The sequence below is a fragment of the Austrofundulus limnaeus genome, unplaced genomic scaffold (genome assembly GCF_001266775.1).
Source record: "Austrofundulus limnaeus strain Quisiro unplaced genomic scaffold, Austrofundulus_limnaeus-1.0 Scaffold122, whole genome shotgun sequence".
NCBI classification, from domain to species: Eukaryota; Metazoa; Chordata; class Actinopteri; order Cyprinodontiformes; family Rivulidae; genus Austrofundulus; species Austrofundulus limnaeus.
In genome coordinates, this window is record NW_013952524.1 from 1,254,109 (window position 1) to 1,268,842 (window position 14,734).

General features: G+C 39.3%; 1 protein-coding gene across 7 annotated transcripts in view; it reads right to left on the reverse strand.

Moving 5' to 3' along the window:
* Positions 1-14,734, reverse strand: part of kirrel3b (kirre like nephrin family adhesion molecule 3b) — a 220,219-nt gene that overhangs the window by 72,327 nt on the left and 133,158 nt on the right. For all 7 annotated transcript variants that reach the window (XM_014015071.1, XM_014015070.1, XM_014015066.1 and 4 more), the window contains exons 3-4: positions 8,497-8,646; positions 3,686-3,835 (exon numbers count right to left, since the gene is read on the reverse strand). In XM_014015071.1, coding sequence (XP_013870525.1) covers positions 3,686-3,835; positions 8,497-8,646 — 300 coding nt within the window. The remainder of the gene's footprint in view (positions 1-3,685; positions 3,836-8,496; positions 8,647-14,734) is intronic.

A 14,734-nucleotide genomic window follows, 5' to 3' on the forward strand; every position in this document is an offset into this window, starting at 1 on the left:
AAAGGTATGTCACAGTATATTGTGTATATGCTTATGTGGGTTTTTTATCTGTATATGTGTGTGTGTGTGTGTGTGTGTGTGTGTGTGTGTGTGTGTGTGTGTGTACTGTAGGGATGTGTGCACAAGTGTGTGTTTGTGGCCACAGCTGTCTTCCAAGTCAATAGACACACTGTCACCACTGGCATGTAATTGACAGCTTGGAGTTTGCATTGACGCAGGTCTTGCATATATTCCCTCCATTACCATTCGTGTACGTCAGCTCAGAGCWCTCCTTGGCAGTGCGTTCAGGAGTCATCTAGCTTGGCAGGGGATTAAACAAACACCCTCTATATGGCTTTTTGGGAAGAAATAATAAACTCCCTCACCCTCACTAAGCCAAATAGGTAGGGTAGGCTCTCACTTTCTCATTGCTGATTAGTTATATTTAGAGTTGAACCACCTGTTGCACTTAAAGCCTTTATATATTGCTTTCAATCAAAAGTTAGGCTTTGTCAAATATTGTTTTGTTGTGTTTTTGTGGTGTGCATTTTGCCAATAGCAAAAAGATCAACAAATGTCAATTTTAGTTTTATAGCAAATTAAGAAACATTTATTATTTATATAAGTTCATGCCAACGTTTTAAGCAACAATCCTGGTCACGATCCAGTAGTTTTTTGCTAAAATTTTAGCTGTGGTGGCCATCTTGAATCAGGTTACCTCCAAAGTAAGTCAGTTGTAAATGCACATGCAAACTACAGTATGTCAAGTGGTTGACAAAATGTTTCCCTATCTGCCATTCATGCAGTGGGTATATTAAGGGATAAACTGGTTTAACAACATCTAATTGTAATGTTACTTAGGTAGCTTGAAAGCTATTGTAACATTTTATTGCTGTCAAAACTAATAGGGAAATAGATCTGAATGTCATCAGCAAAGAAATGAAAATAACCAATAGTATGTCTAAATTTTCGCATCTAATGCAATAAACACAGTATAGGATGAAAATCAGAAGTCCCAAATAAGATCCTTGGGTATTGCCCAAATAAGAGGGTTGCAGAAGAAAAATATTCCCCAAACTAAACTGAAAAAGGTTGTTTGGTAGAATTTTGGTGTTGTCAGGTCCTTTGATACCAACAACCTGTTAAAATTGTGCTTACAAAGTCATTCACAGGAATAAAGGCAAAGGAAGATCTAAACGCTGCATTCCATGGTTTAAAATAAATAAAATATAGTAAATTATGGTATACATTTATAAAAGCATCTACTTTTTATCAAATCTTTTGTTTACACAAAGTGCAAAGTCTCTCTTACTGTATATGTGACTGTTGACTCACGTGAAATGAGAAGTTCTTTGGAAATTCTCAAGGATACCTCAGAGACTTGTGAAAGAGCAGAGCAAGTACGGCTTAAATGCCACCGTGTGAATGTGGTTTTACCAGCTGAACTGATCAAATCAATCAGCAATTACCTTGTATAATGTTCAAGTTGAAATGTCACTCTTTTTCACTTCTGCCCCGAATGCTCAAGAAGTGAGGGGGAGGATGACATATTGAGACATGTATTATAGGAAAGAGGTTATGGTGAAGAGACAGCAGCCATAACAGAAACTTGAACCCAGTGGTCCTCAGTCCTGATCTTTGAGGGCCACTATCTTGCATGTTTAAGGTGTTTCTCTGTTTCAGTACACCTGATTGGTTTAAGTGAGTGATTAACAGGCATCTGCAGGACTTGGAGACCTGCTGAAGAGCAGGGAACCACCTGAAACATTCAGGTTAATGGCCCCCGAGGACCAGGATTGCGAACCACTGCAACCTCCGTGCAACTTGAAYTAATATTCACTCATGGCCGTTTGCAGGGTCCTCACCAGCCAAATAAATGTTATGCTGTACTTTGTCTTCCCGTTTTTTTTCTCTCTCCTTTTTCCCATTGCTTCCTGTTCTTCTAACAATCGTTAGTTTCACTTTTCATTAGGCTGAATCAATAAGGCGGACCAGTGGCTGATGGTGTGGACTGCGTGGCAGACACCCCACTCGGTCTCCTTTCTCTCTTTATTCATTCTTTCTCTTGTTCTCTTTGTTCTGCCCTGAACTCCAGCTATCTCCGCAGCGACCATCCAGTCGGAGAGAATGCAAGCAGCAGTGCGAAGCTTTAAGGGGCCAGAGAAAGAGAGATGAGCCACAAGTTGGAAGACTGCTTAGCCAGAAAGATGGAAATGGCAATGCTAAACAATAGCCCACTAAAGAATAATTAAGAGCCTGTATCCCATCCATCCATCCATCCATCCATTTTCTGTACACGCTTCTTCCTTTTCAGGGTGGCCCTCAAGCTTAAAACAATACTGAAAATGGAGGCTGCATTCTGATAAGGAAATTAAAATCTAAATGCTTATACAGACATGTTTTTTTCTTCGAATGTTATAGCAAATGAATGTAATTGCTTTTGTCAGGATTCAATATGTATATTAGATCAGGCTTTTGTATAAAAATATGTGTTTGTTTATCAACTGAATCAGTCCTTTAATTTGTATTTGAAAACTTAACAAAGGCAAAAGCTGAAAATCAATGACGTAACGTCTTACTTTTATTAGATCTTCTTACATATCACCATCGCCCGAGCATCACTCACACAGAATATGTGCACGCGCATTGAACAAGACCAGCTTAAAACTATTCAGATTTTTCACAAGATGTATTTAGTTATCCAGCGCTAATATAATGCAACAAGTGTCAGTAGAACAACAAAATCTTTGGGAAAAAAACTGAAGCACTGAGCTGAACTCATGCCATTTTGAACACACACACGCACACGCACACACACACACACACGCGCACACACACACACACACAATCAACAGATATGTGAGAGAGAGTAAAACTCGTGATTACTTTGATCACATTCATCTTAATGAAATTGAATGTCAGCAACCACTTTATGATTCCAGATCATAGCCCGTTTCATGTTTCAACTTAAAAGCACTGTGTTCATATGGTTGGGAAAAGGACTTGTGGTAAATAAAGTCTTGTAAATAAGTTCTGCTGCTGAATTTAATGTAAGGATTTAGGTAGCTGCTAAATCTGCTAGGCAAACATTTGTGTTCCATTGTTTTAGCTTAATATGGACAAGTGGGTATGAATACTGGCAATAAAGATGTAGCTTACATGGGAAAGTAGTTTCTACTTCCTGATCCTGTCAAAATAAAACTATAATGGCAAAAGCAGGCATGAGCTCAATCCAAGTTTAATGGCGTTGAGTCAAAAAAAAAAAAAACAACTCCCTTTTGGTAAAGATTTGTGGTGATTTGGAGAAGTACACAGTGTTATTTCAGTTTATTTTAAACAAATGTAGATGAAAAGAAACAAAAAACAAAATGTCACAATATTTCTTCAAATTAACTTCATTGATTCTACAAATTTGAAACTCTGCCCATTATTATTTGTTAGTACGTCATAATTTTAGTGTCACTTTTTTTTTTACTTTTATACCACTGTTCACAAGAAGGTTGGTTTAACTTAAAAGARGTGTGGTATTAAATACCACACACATTTAGCCAATATGACATTCTTATGATGGTGTATTACTCGGTAAATCCTCAGAAACACTTGCAACTTGAACAAACTCAGAAAGAGTGTGAAGCTAGAGCTTATATGTGATTTGTCTCGTTCAGTTTTAGTATTTGTTGACTYAGCGGGCCGAGGTTTGACTTACCCAGCACAGTGAGTCGGGCAGGACGGGACCTCATGGCAACCTGGACAGCCTGGCACTCAAACACTGCATCGTCCATCAGCTCGACACGTTGGATGCGCAAATGATGCTCCCCTGAGACGTGGTCGCCAATCACTGTGTAACGTGGATAACCTGCAGTACAAATAAATTTGTTTATTTTGCATCACCCTCAATGTCAGACTACCAATCACCTGCCAAAATAAATAAATAAATAAATAAATAAATAAATAAATAAATAAATAAATACAAAACAAGAAGGCAATTTTCATCCACTTTAAAGCTTCTCATAAACCATCCACAGTCTATTGTCAAGCATGAATAAACGCTTCATGCACAGGGCTGGCATAGGCACAGTAACTGAGCTGCAAAATCACATCATTTACACAAGGAGGGGAGGGGAAGGTTACTTTATTGGTGTATATAGGTAGATTGCTCATTTGTTAATTTACTCCCAATGCATTTTATAGCACTCCTCGCATTTTTAATGAGGTGCTGTGGAGCCTGCTGCATCCTGGAAAAATAATAAAAAAAAGCTTTACTGCAACAGTAAATAGGAGCAACACGTTTGAGTTGTTTTATCAGTGCTCTATGAAATGATTTACAGTTTAATAATGGAGGYAAGAGGAATAACCAAGAGACCTGGAAAGTCAAGATGGACAGTTTTAAAGATACCTAACTATTATTAAAATTACCATTTTGCGTGTGTGCTCTGAAGGGTATCTGTGTGAGGACAATCAGYAGGAATGAGTGTTCAACCAGATTACAGATTGGTATTTCATGTGCTGTWACAACTGCTCATCCCTAAAGATTATTTTTTCACTTTCCTTTTCATAATTATTGTGGGTGCAATTTGTGGAATGCAATGACAATTTCTTCCCATAAATACTGCACTGTGGGAAAAAAAAGGGCTCCAGTTGCTCTTGTGTAATTGATTGGTGATGGAAGCAGAAAATTGGATTGAAGAGGAGAACAAGGCCGGGCTTTTTGCAATGTCTCGACCCTACTTTGTACAACATCCTTTTCTACTTTTGTTTCCCTCACTCATCTCTCCTCCATCTCCTTTGCCTGCTGTTGCTTTGAAATGACATGATTAAAAACAAATAGTTGGGGTAAAACATTGATTTCTCACAAAAATCTCATCAATGTTCTGTGGAAAAAAAAAACAGGGTCTCTCTCTGATCACGTTTTAGCACCCAGATACACTAGGAAGCGCAGCTATTAGCTTCTTAAATTTGTGTCGCAAAAGCCATCATATGCTCTATGTCCAATTACTGACTTTAGCTTCATTGAATCCAGCAGCTTTTAATAGAGCATGAACTGGGTCTCATTATAGGCTGGTGGGGTGAGTTACAGCTGATTAAACCACTCTCTGCATTTCATCCTCCTACATGAAGCCTTTCATCTTAAGGGTCTATACAGTAGGAGGACTAAGGACAAAAGAAATGTCTTGACACAAATATTAAAGCTGGCAAAAAATAAACAGGAGAGAGCCAGTGCAAGCCGCTAAAATGGGCAGAGATGTAGGATCCACAGTGTGATGATTCTCTTAGAAATGTGTCATCTTTTCTTTACTTTTATGTTGCATGCTAAACTAAGGATTGTCGGTGCACCAGGGTTAACAAGAAGCTGATGACAAGTAAAAACATCCATTAACAGTAACAACTGGCTGAGAAAAAGTTCTCTTCTCTTTCAAACTAAAAAACAAAATGCTTGAAACCAACGATGCAGATGCACAAGGTTGCTCAGAGAATCACTTAGCCTCAGTTTTGGCAATAAAATCACTGTGGATCACAAAGGTAACAATCACTGCGCTAATTGAAATAATGTGAACCAGGGTTGACTCCAGTCTGTGTACCTTTTCTTAAAGACCACAGAGGCAGATTGAACGTCACACAGACTTTGTTTTGCTTGTCTTATCGAAGTGCAATTTAGGCCACGCAGATTTCCGCTACACAAACAGATTATCCTGCCAGTTACCTTGTCTGTGCTTCTGGCAAACTAAGAATAATATTGCTGTGCGAAGACACAGGCTCTCCTCCAGTTTCATCTTGATTTGTTAGCTGGAGCCAAAACAGAAAAAGCCATTTGCATTTGTGATGGATAGTAAATGATAAAGACGTTCTCATCTCATTTCCAAAGAACTGAAACATTGTAATGTGTTTCGCCACCTTATAAGCATCTTGATTATGCGTTTTGTCAATATGATTGAAATTACACAGGCACACATGAAGACAGATCACCCCAGTGCATGTGATGTGTACCTATAAAAGGCCATTGATCTTAGATCTCAGCACATTTCAAAGACACAACGTGTTACCCAAAGCAAACAATGTAAAATAGACCCATTAAGGAGTAATGAATCCATCAGGGAGAAATGGATTTGTCTCGGGGCTGAATCAATGGTGCAAGTGCGCGTGTGTGCACATGTAACTATAAACACACTTGAGGCATGGCCTGGTGATTTGTAGCATTCACCTAAAGCACATTTCACAGAGTGTAACCACCGAGGGGATGGGAACAGGTTTGCTGCAGCTGCGAACAGGTGAGCGGTGTTCAATTTGTTCTCACGAGAGGCAGCGGGTGACACAAGCTTGCATCCTGAAGGGTCTGCTGTCAGTCTCTTTTTCAAAACGTACACAAAAACTTCCGCCTCCACCGTATCCTGTGTGCAAACCGAAGGATTTCACGTATATGTCGCCGCGTCGTTCGCCACCATCCGCACGCTGAGCAGATACATTCATGTCATGTCATGCATATTCATGACATTGATTGGTATGTTGAGCCGCTGTGGGGCCACTTTACTTAATTAGAGTGGAAAAGCGTGACACAAAGAGGAATGACGAGGAAATTCGGGGACAGATAGGAATCATTGGCTTTTGTACTGTGATTTCRCGCTCCGAATGGTGAAAGAGTTCTCTCAGTTTAATCACTGCTCCTGTGAATGGAAACAGGTCCCAGGCGGAGGATGCTGCCAGCGCAGCTTCTTTCRATGAATAGATGAGCAGACCTATATTATTGAAACGCTCCGTGCGACATTTGATTTGCCGCACTTTCCACGTATACAGCTGCCACTTTCCTTTCATTGTGTGCGTCTTGCTGCGATGTACCATCACTCTTTTGCTGTTGCATGTGTTACATGTTTAGGTAGGTTGGGGTGATAAAAAAGGACAGCTGTAGAGTGCTTTATTTTTGAAATAGTGTCATCCGTCTCAGTGGAAGGTACTCGGCTTCTGTCTGGATCATATTGGTGATTTTTGAAAACCTTTTTCTTCAGGCTGCTGGCTATTTCTCTTCACACAATTCCTCCTTTTTTCCACAACACAGCTCTCTTTTCCACAAGAATTCCTTCCTCCAGAAGTAGAATAGTTAGGGGAGGTCCAATAATACCTCATTCTGTTCCTGAATTTTACTCTATTCACAGGTTTTTTTTAAAGGCTTACTGTATCTGTGGTTCCTCTTTTTWGTGGTGACTCAGTAGTCTCTGTTTCTTGTTTTACTCCTTCACCTGACTTTGCCTGCTGTGAAAATGGCATTTCATCTTGGTCATTTTGTCGTGTCAAATCAATAAAAAAATGGAAGAGGATAAACATATCCGAGCCTATATAAAACCAAGCTCTCTCTCTCTCTCTCTCTCTCTCTCTCTCTCTCTCTCTCTCTCTCTCTCTCTCTCTCCCTCCATCTCAAGAAATCATAAGTACTCTCCCCGTCTCTTTATCCAAAGGAGACTTGATGGCTGCAGGACTATTGTTTACAGCTACCTCTCAGCTTCCGCAGGGCCTGATAAGAACCTGACAGGAGAATAGAATGACTTTACTGGGGCTCTGTCAACCTCAGAAGTTTAATCACAGACCAAATCTACGGACGGGAGGCGTGTTTGCTGAGAGTCAAAGGGTAGAAAACCTCCAATCTTATTGATTGATTGATTGATTGATTGATTGATTGATTGATTGATTGATTGATTGATTGATTGATTGATTGATTGATTGATTGATTGATTGATTGAACATTTTACCATTTACAGCCATGAAAGGTTTGGAAACCAATTTAGTTGAAAGTTGTGTCATTGTGCCTTTAATGCAAATAACTATTTTATTTTTTCCACCATGGATGTGTGTGTGTGTGTGAGGCTATTAGAGAGCCTTAAATCCAGGGTTGTATGAGCAGATTAAAGGTGTTCTCTGGACCAATGTTTTGGGTGATATAAAAGGTCACAGCAAGCAGTTTTAGTCCTTTTATACATTTTCCTTTCAATGTCTTAAAAGCACGTCAGAGCTCCTTTTCAGCAGGATCATGAATACTGTTTGCATAAAGCCATGATCGATGGAGCAACGGGCTAACAAATGACAGTGCACCAGTTACTGTGCTTCAAATTAAACAATTAAGACAATTATGCACGAGTCATGATATAATTAGGTGGACGCCGGCTACTTTTCAAAATGCTATTTAGCAAGCCTGAAGCGCTGGAAAGAATATTGAAATTAAACTCCCTTTGGATATCTGTGCTGTTTTGCCAAACATAAAAGACAAGAGATGTGGATCCTTTTAAACCAAGAGATAGGAATGAATTTCCAATTCGGTTTGCTCATGTTGAGTGTTATAATCATCGCTTTTGTAATGTAATTCCATTTTTAGCGCACTATTAGAGGACCTCTTTCATCTTGTCTGTGATGTAATGATTTTGGCAAATACTGTGACAGGAAGCATCCATTTGAATATTAAAGTTACGATTGAGGGTGTTTTTGATAGGAGGGAGAAATAAAAAACTGTGAAATTAGATAAATGTCGCTCCTTACCAGCAAGGTCTCGTCCCACTCCCAGAGCCAGGCCATCTTTGATCCACAAGACAATGCCGTGATATCCAGGGATGGTGCATGGTAACGTCACCGGCTGACCTGCCACCACGACCACATCCTTTGGCTCCTGGGAAAACATGGCCTCCGCTCCTTCAGAACAAAAGACGAGAGGCAAGGTTAGGCCTAATCTGCTTGAGACATTTACGTTACTTTAAAATAATCGAGACAAGAGGAGAGAGAGTTCAAGAGCCACGAGTGGAATATGTGATGGCTGCAATCTTTTACACACTGAATGAAAGCAAAAGCGCACAACGCTCCCCCCTTTTTGCCACCAATTTCACTCAAACCTCTTGTCAAGCCCGTGTTGTAAGAAGTCTGAAAGGTGATATACAAAGTGTGGCATATCTTTTTACTATTCACYACACAGAGACAAGACACTGTACTTGCATCAGTGTGCAGCAGCGAGATTAAAGCGCAGGCTTAGAGACAGCTATCATTGCTCAGCTTGGCTCAGTTATGAAGGATGTCACCATACAGATGGGGTGGGCCCATACACACCACAGCAGACAGCACAAGCTTGTCTGCCAGCACCGCTCCACTGGCATACATTAACTTGAGCTCACACCCATGTACTTCAACTGTGCAAGTGCTATTAACTACATCGCTTTACGGCATGTTCAGGCAGAAAGCTCGAAGTAGAGAACTCCATTAAGAGGTGTGTTAATGGCGGGGGGGGGGGGCGCAGAGGTGTGCTTGTTGTAGTGATCTCTGTGTGATTGTGTGTGTGTGTGTGTGTGTGGAGTGGGGTGAGTCAGAAAGGAGGCTACAGACTAATACTGACTTGTACTCAAACACTAGCAGTTTGGAGCCTGCACACGCTGACATGCATTCACCCTGACACAAAGGGCATATTTTCTATCCACGTTTTTTTTTTTTTTTTTTTTTTTTTGCCTGCGGTTACAGTTTAGACTTATTGTCTCTGTCAGTATTCAGTTCAGTGGATGAGATTCCAGATCTGTGCTGATCTATTGGTTCAATTTTTATAAACAGTTCTCTACATTCCTTTTTAATTTCATACAGTAACACTTTACTTTTCATTTAAACTGCACTGATGAATTCAGACAGTACTCATGATGGATGGAGATGTTTCTAAGCCTTGCATGGACCTAGTAAACAAAGTTACAGGTTTTACACACATACTTGCAAAGTCCAAACTCCAGACCTGACTTTTTTAATAGGCACACAGTTTGAATACATCTGATCCTTAGTCCTCTCTGGAAACACAAGTTGCAGCAAAGGTTTCTAAAATATTACACACATTGCAACAGTTTTGTTGCCTCCCAGTGTCAGATTTTTACACTGACTTGTTTGTATCCAATTGTAGACCAATTCAACCCAATACCTCACTTCCTTGAAAAGGAAATAACACAAAGGCACACACATTGCATAGCTGGAGAATGTCTTACCGATTATGCCAAAGTTAAAAGCAATGTGGATTGTGAAAACATGATTTCTTCTTATATCGTAGTGTCCTTGCATACTTTTTGACTATTCAAACAAAATTACCTGCCATTCATGTTGTCAGGCCAGAAGAAAATATGGATGTTGTAAAATAAACTCTCTGAGATTATCTGTATCTGCCATCTGTAAATGATTGCAATAAGACACGGACATTGTATAATGATCAGCTTTAGTACATGTAAATACCCTGACCACTTTATTAGTCACACTTGCTATTAGCAAAAATAGATAGTCAGCCATAGACATGGCAGAAACTCAATGCCTTTAGACACAGAGATGTGGTGAAAACGACATACAGTAGATGTTCAAACTGGGAAACGTAATGGGAAAGAAAACGGGATTTAAGTGACTTTGAACTTGGAATTGTTGTTGGTGCCACTGCCAGACAGGATGGTTTAGTTTTTTCAGAAAAATGTTGATCTGCTGGGGTTTTTACATACAATCATGTCCAGGGTTTAAAGAGAATCACCCTAAAATGAGAAAATATCTAGTGAGCATCAGTTAGGTAGACAAAATAAAGCCGTCAGACGTCAGAGAAAAATGAGCAGACTGCTTTGAGATGACACAAAGGCATTAGTAGCTCAAATAACCACTTATTACAAACAAGAGTATGCATAATACCATCTTTGAACACACAGCACATCCATTCTTAAAGTAGATGGTCTTCAGCAGCAGAATACCACATCGGGTGCCAAATGTGTCAGCTAAAACAGAAATCTGAGGATACAGTTCACACAGGCTCACCAACACTGTTCAATACAAGATGGAAAAACATTGCCTGGTTTGATGAGTCCTTGAGGGCTACTGTCCTGCATGTAGATGTTTCCCTTCTTCACCTGATTTGAATGTATGGGTGATTAACAGGCTTCTGCAGAACTTGAAGAGGGAATTCAGTCACTGAATCAGTTGTGTTGGATAAGGGAAACAAGTGAAACATGCCGGATAGTGGCCATCAAGGACCAGGTATGGACACCCCTGTTCTACTTCATGTTCTCAAAGGGAATAATAAACCACTCCGGTGACAAAATCAAACAGTTTCTTAACAAGAGTCTGCACTCGTCACTTAATCAGTTAAAAGTGACCTCGCCTTTTCAATTTAAAGCCTGGCCGGGTTTTGCAGCTGAAGTGTCATCACAGAGACAGAACAGCAGAGAAATGAAGCAACGCATGTGAGAAGGCTGGGTCTTTACATCAAGGTAGCTACGCTCATCCATCTACCTGTCCTCTCCGGTGAATAAATCTCTGTCACATCTGCCAGATTTACCCTTCACTGGGCATCACAGGGCGGGCAAAGAAACTTTCCACCTAATCTGCTTTGTCTTTATTCTTTGCCAGGCACGGCACACGGCAGAGAGACGACAACCTGCCCCCCCCCTCATAGATGTGACAAATATTTTCACGACTGAAAAATGCAATTAAGAAATAAGCGCTTCACTTTAGTGACAGCTATAGGTGGGGCCCATCTAAAACACTTTATAAACCGTTCTGATAGCGTAAATAAATAATTAAATCTGTGCCTATTTTCTGTGAGTCAAATGGGCCTTGACTTCAGGTTCTGTGAATGTGTGGGCACATGGAGACAGAGACAGACATCCTTTGTTTGTTGCTCGAGACATCAGGCAGCCCTGTGGGTTTTATTTATTTATTTTTTCCGTCAGCATCAGCCAGAATTACTGTGACTAACCCTTTGAAACAAAATAAAAGGTTAGGTTAGTGTGAAAAGATTTGTGCCAAAGGCAGAAAACCTTTTTTTTTCTAATCAATTTTTATTTATCAATTCAAGCAATTTCTTCTTAAGAGAGTAAAAAACATCTACCTTCACCAGAACAAAACTTAAATTGAATGTCTGGTCACAAAATAATGATAAAAAACTGCAATGAACATAAAAATGCAAAAAAATATTTGTCAAACAGTATAATAACCACAACACCTTTTTTGTCTACATGTGACATTTTCCTGTACAGGCTGCAGAGTGCAACATAAAAACATGGGTGTCTGTCAATTGGAAAGTTAGCAGTTTAATCCTGACATCCCATGCAAAATATCTAAGTGTCCTTGGCAGTGACTTTGAACTCCAGCTTGCCCCCTGAACTACAAACTATTGTGGGGTTTGCATGTAAATTACCTGTAATTTAAGAAAATGTGCTTTAAGTGCTCAGTAAGACTAAAAAGTATCAAATACTACAGTAAATGCATAGTGGTATTGTCAGTTATCCTTAACAAGCATAAAAAAATAAAAATATAAGCATTTTATTATCACAAAATCCAGTGTAATGTCACGTTTAATGTACAAAAGTGTATTACATTTAGGTAAAATATCAAATAATATTATCTAATTGCATATGTATCAATCAAAAACAAGTTTTCTTATTGCAACAACCTTGGAAATGTACATTTCAGGTAATTCTGATGTTTTACCCTTAGTATCATTACTAGTAATTCCTGACCAGTATAAAAAATAGTGTTATATATCAAGTAGTTTTAAGCCACCACTGAATTTGCATCTCTTTATGTCAAAAGGAATGCTAGAAAGTCTCTGTCCTGAAACAAGTGAAAAGCACAATATGGTTTTGACTTTTCTGCATCTGATTAATGTTATACTTTACACAGACAGCCAACTGCTGGTACAGTTCTGTGCATCAACTCACAGAAAATGACTCATGCTCTGATTGAATATCCTGTGTTTAGGCGAGTGAGGTCAGGGATCTTTCATAAAGACTACCCAGGTGTTTAAAATGGTGTAACAACAGCAGCCAGTTAAAGATGTGAGCAAAGAGCCACACTAACATATTGGACCAGCAGTTTGCTTTTCCTAATGTTATCATTTCACTTCAGATAATATGTTTACCATTGGACGGCTGCTGCATTTCCACAAACTCCATCAGTATTTTCCCCTTCGGTGCTAACTGCCCCCAATTTCATCGCTCTTTGCCAATCAGGCCTGGAAATTGCCGTTACAGACACACATCCAGCCCACTTCAGATGAATAATCAGCATGCTGTCTGTGCGGCATGTGGCCACACAGCAACAAAGCTTAGCCTATGATCATTATCAAAAACTATTACCCCTCTGGCCTGAGCAGTTTATACCAGCAATTTAGAAGCACAGGAGAGCCTCACAATATGGAGGAGCTCGTTAGGCATTTGTGRGTATTGTTATTTAGCAGCAAAGAACCACAGTGTCTCTGCTTTACGTCATCCCCGCTAGTGGTATAAGGTTGTTTGAAAGTAGTGGTGCTGGGGGAGAAAACTGGTGCAAGTGTGTGTGTATTTGTGCGATGGGGGCATTTTTATCTCCTTTTAATACACTGGAGTTGCCATAGGTGACAGGCAGCTTGTTAAAGGCGTGAGGTTATAGAGACTAAATCAAGTTATCCYTACAGATTGGATGGGAATGACCACTAAGATTACAGTAAGTGAAAAAAATATATAGATATTTTCTGGTCCTGCAGGAGTTCCAAGTGGCCCCTTGTTTGAAAAATACAAAGTCCCCTCTGCAAACAAGTCAATTTTCTAACTGCATAACATTTTTGTATGTTTTGTAAAAACAAACAAACAAACAAACAAACAAACAAACAAACAAACAAACAAACAAACAAACAAACAAACAAACAAACAAACAATTCACAAGCACTGAACTCTAATAGCACTGTAACTGTGTTTACTTCGTTTTTTTGGTTTAGTACAAAGACATATACACTGCACTCATCATGAGCCCATAACTTTATAACTTACACTCGCAATTTCAAAACCTTGAAACTGACGGCCAATTTTCAAAGACTGAGACCCAACACATAACAATTAAAATATCATAAATATAACATTTTGGGTCCTACAGTGGGTGTACAGCCACATGGCAAAATGCAACACACACATTTCACTCATGAGCATTAAGACGTCAGACAGGAAATCTGAAACACAAGGTAAAAGAGTCAACTAATTATCAGGCATGAACACCAGAATTTGCATCTCTATATTTTAAGTTCAGATTTATCCACTACTTGACTTCAGAAGGTACCCAATAATTTTCATTAGCTCTCGCTGATCTATTACTGGAGTGGTATTAATAAATACAATGAATAAATTTGGCTTTTTCTAGAAAACTGYCTTGTTTTATTTATCATATTTATGTTCATCATACCACATTTCATTCTAAGTTAATAGTCATTTAACACATTTGCACAGTTTAATCTGAACACAGTCAAAAGAGACCCATCTATGGGTCCTTAAATGGCATATTGCTGTCTGGATCTTAATAAGTCTTGGGGAGGTACAGTAAGTGTTATTCAGGCACATATATTCTATACCATAATTAGTTGGAGAAATACAAATTTGACTTTGCATCATAATATATGTAAACCGCTTGAAAATAGCCTATGTTTCTTTATAAACCTCCTACATTTTTTGACACTCCAGACTGAGCTCCAGGGAGGAGCTTTGTACAAATAGGCAGTGCTTTGTATCAACAAGCGTTTAGGCAGCTCCACATGGCTACCACAGAAGATTGAAGGATTTCTCAATTAGGCATGAATGAGTCAAAGCAAAATTCTTGGTATGTTCTTGATGAGGGAATGATGGTGTAACATGATGTAAAGATCAGAAAAATCTAACTTTATGTAATACCCATTCCCCTTAAATAGTTGACCTTTAGATATCAATAAACACACACACACACACACACACACACACACACACACACACACACACACACACACACA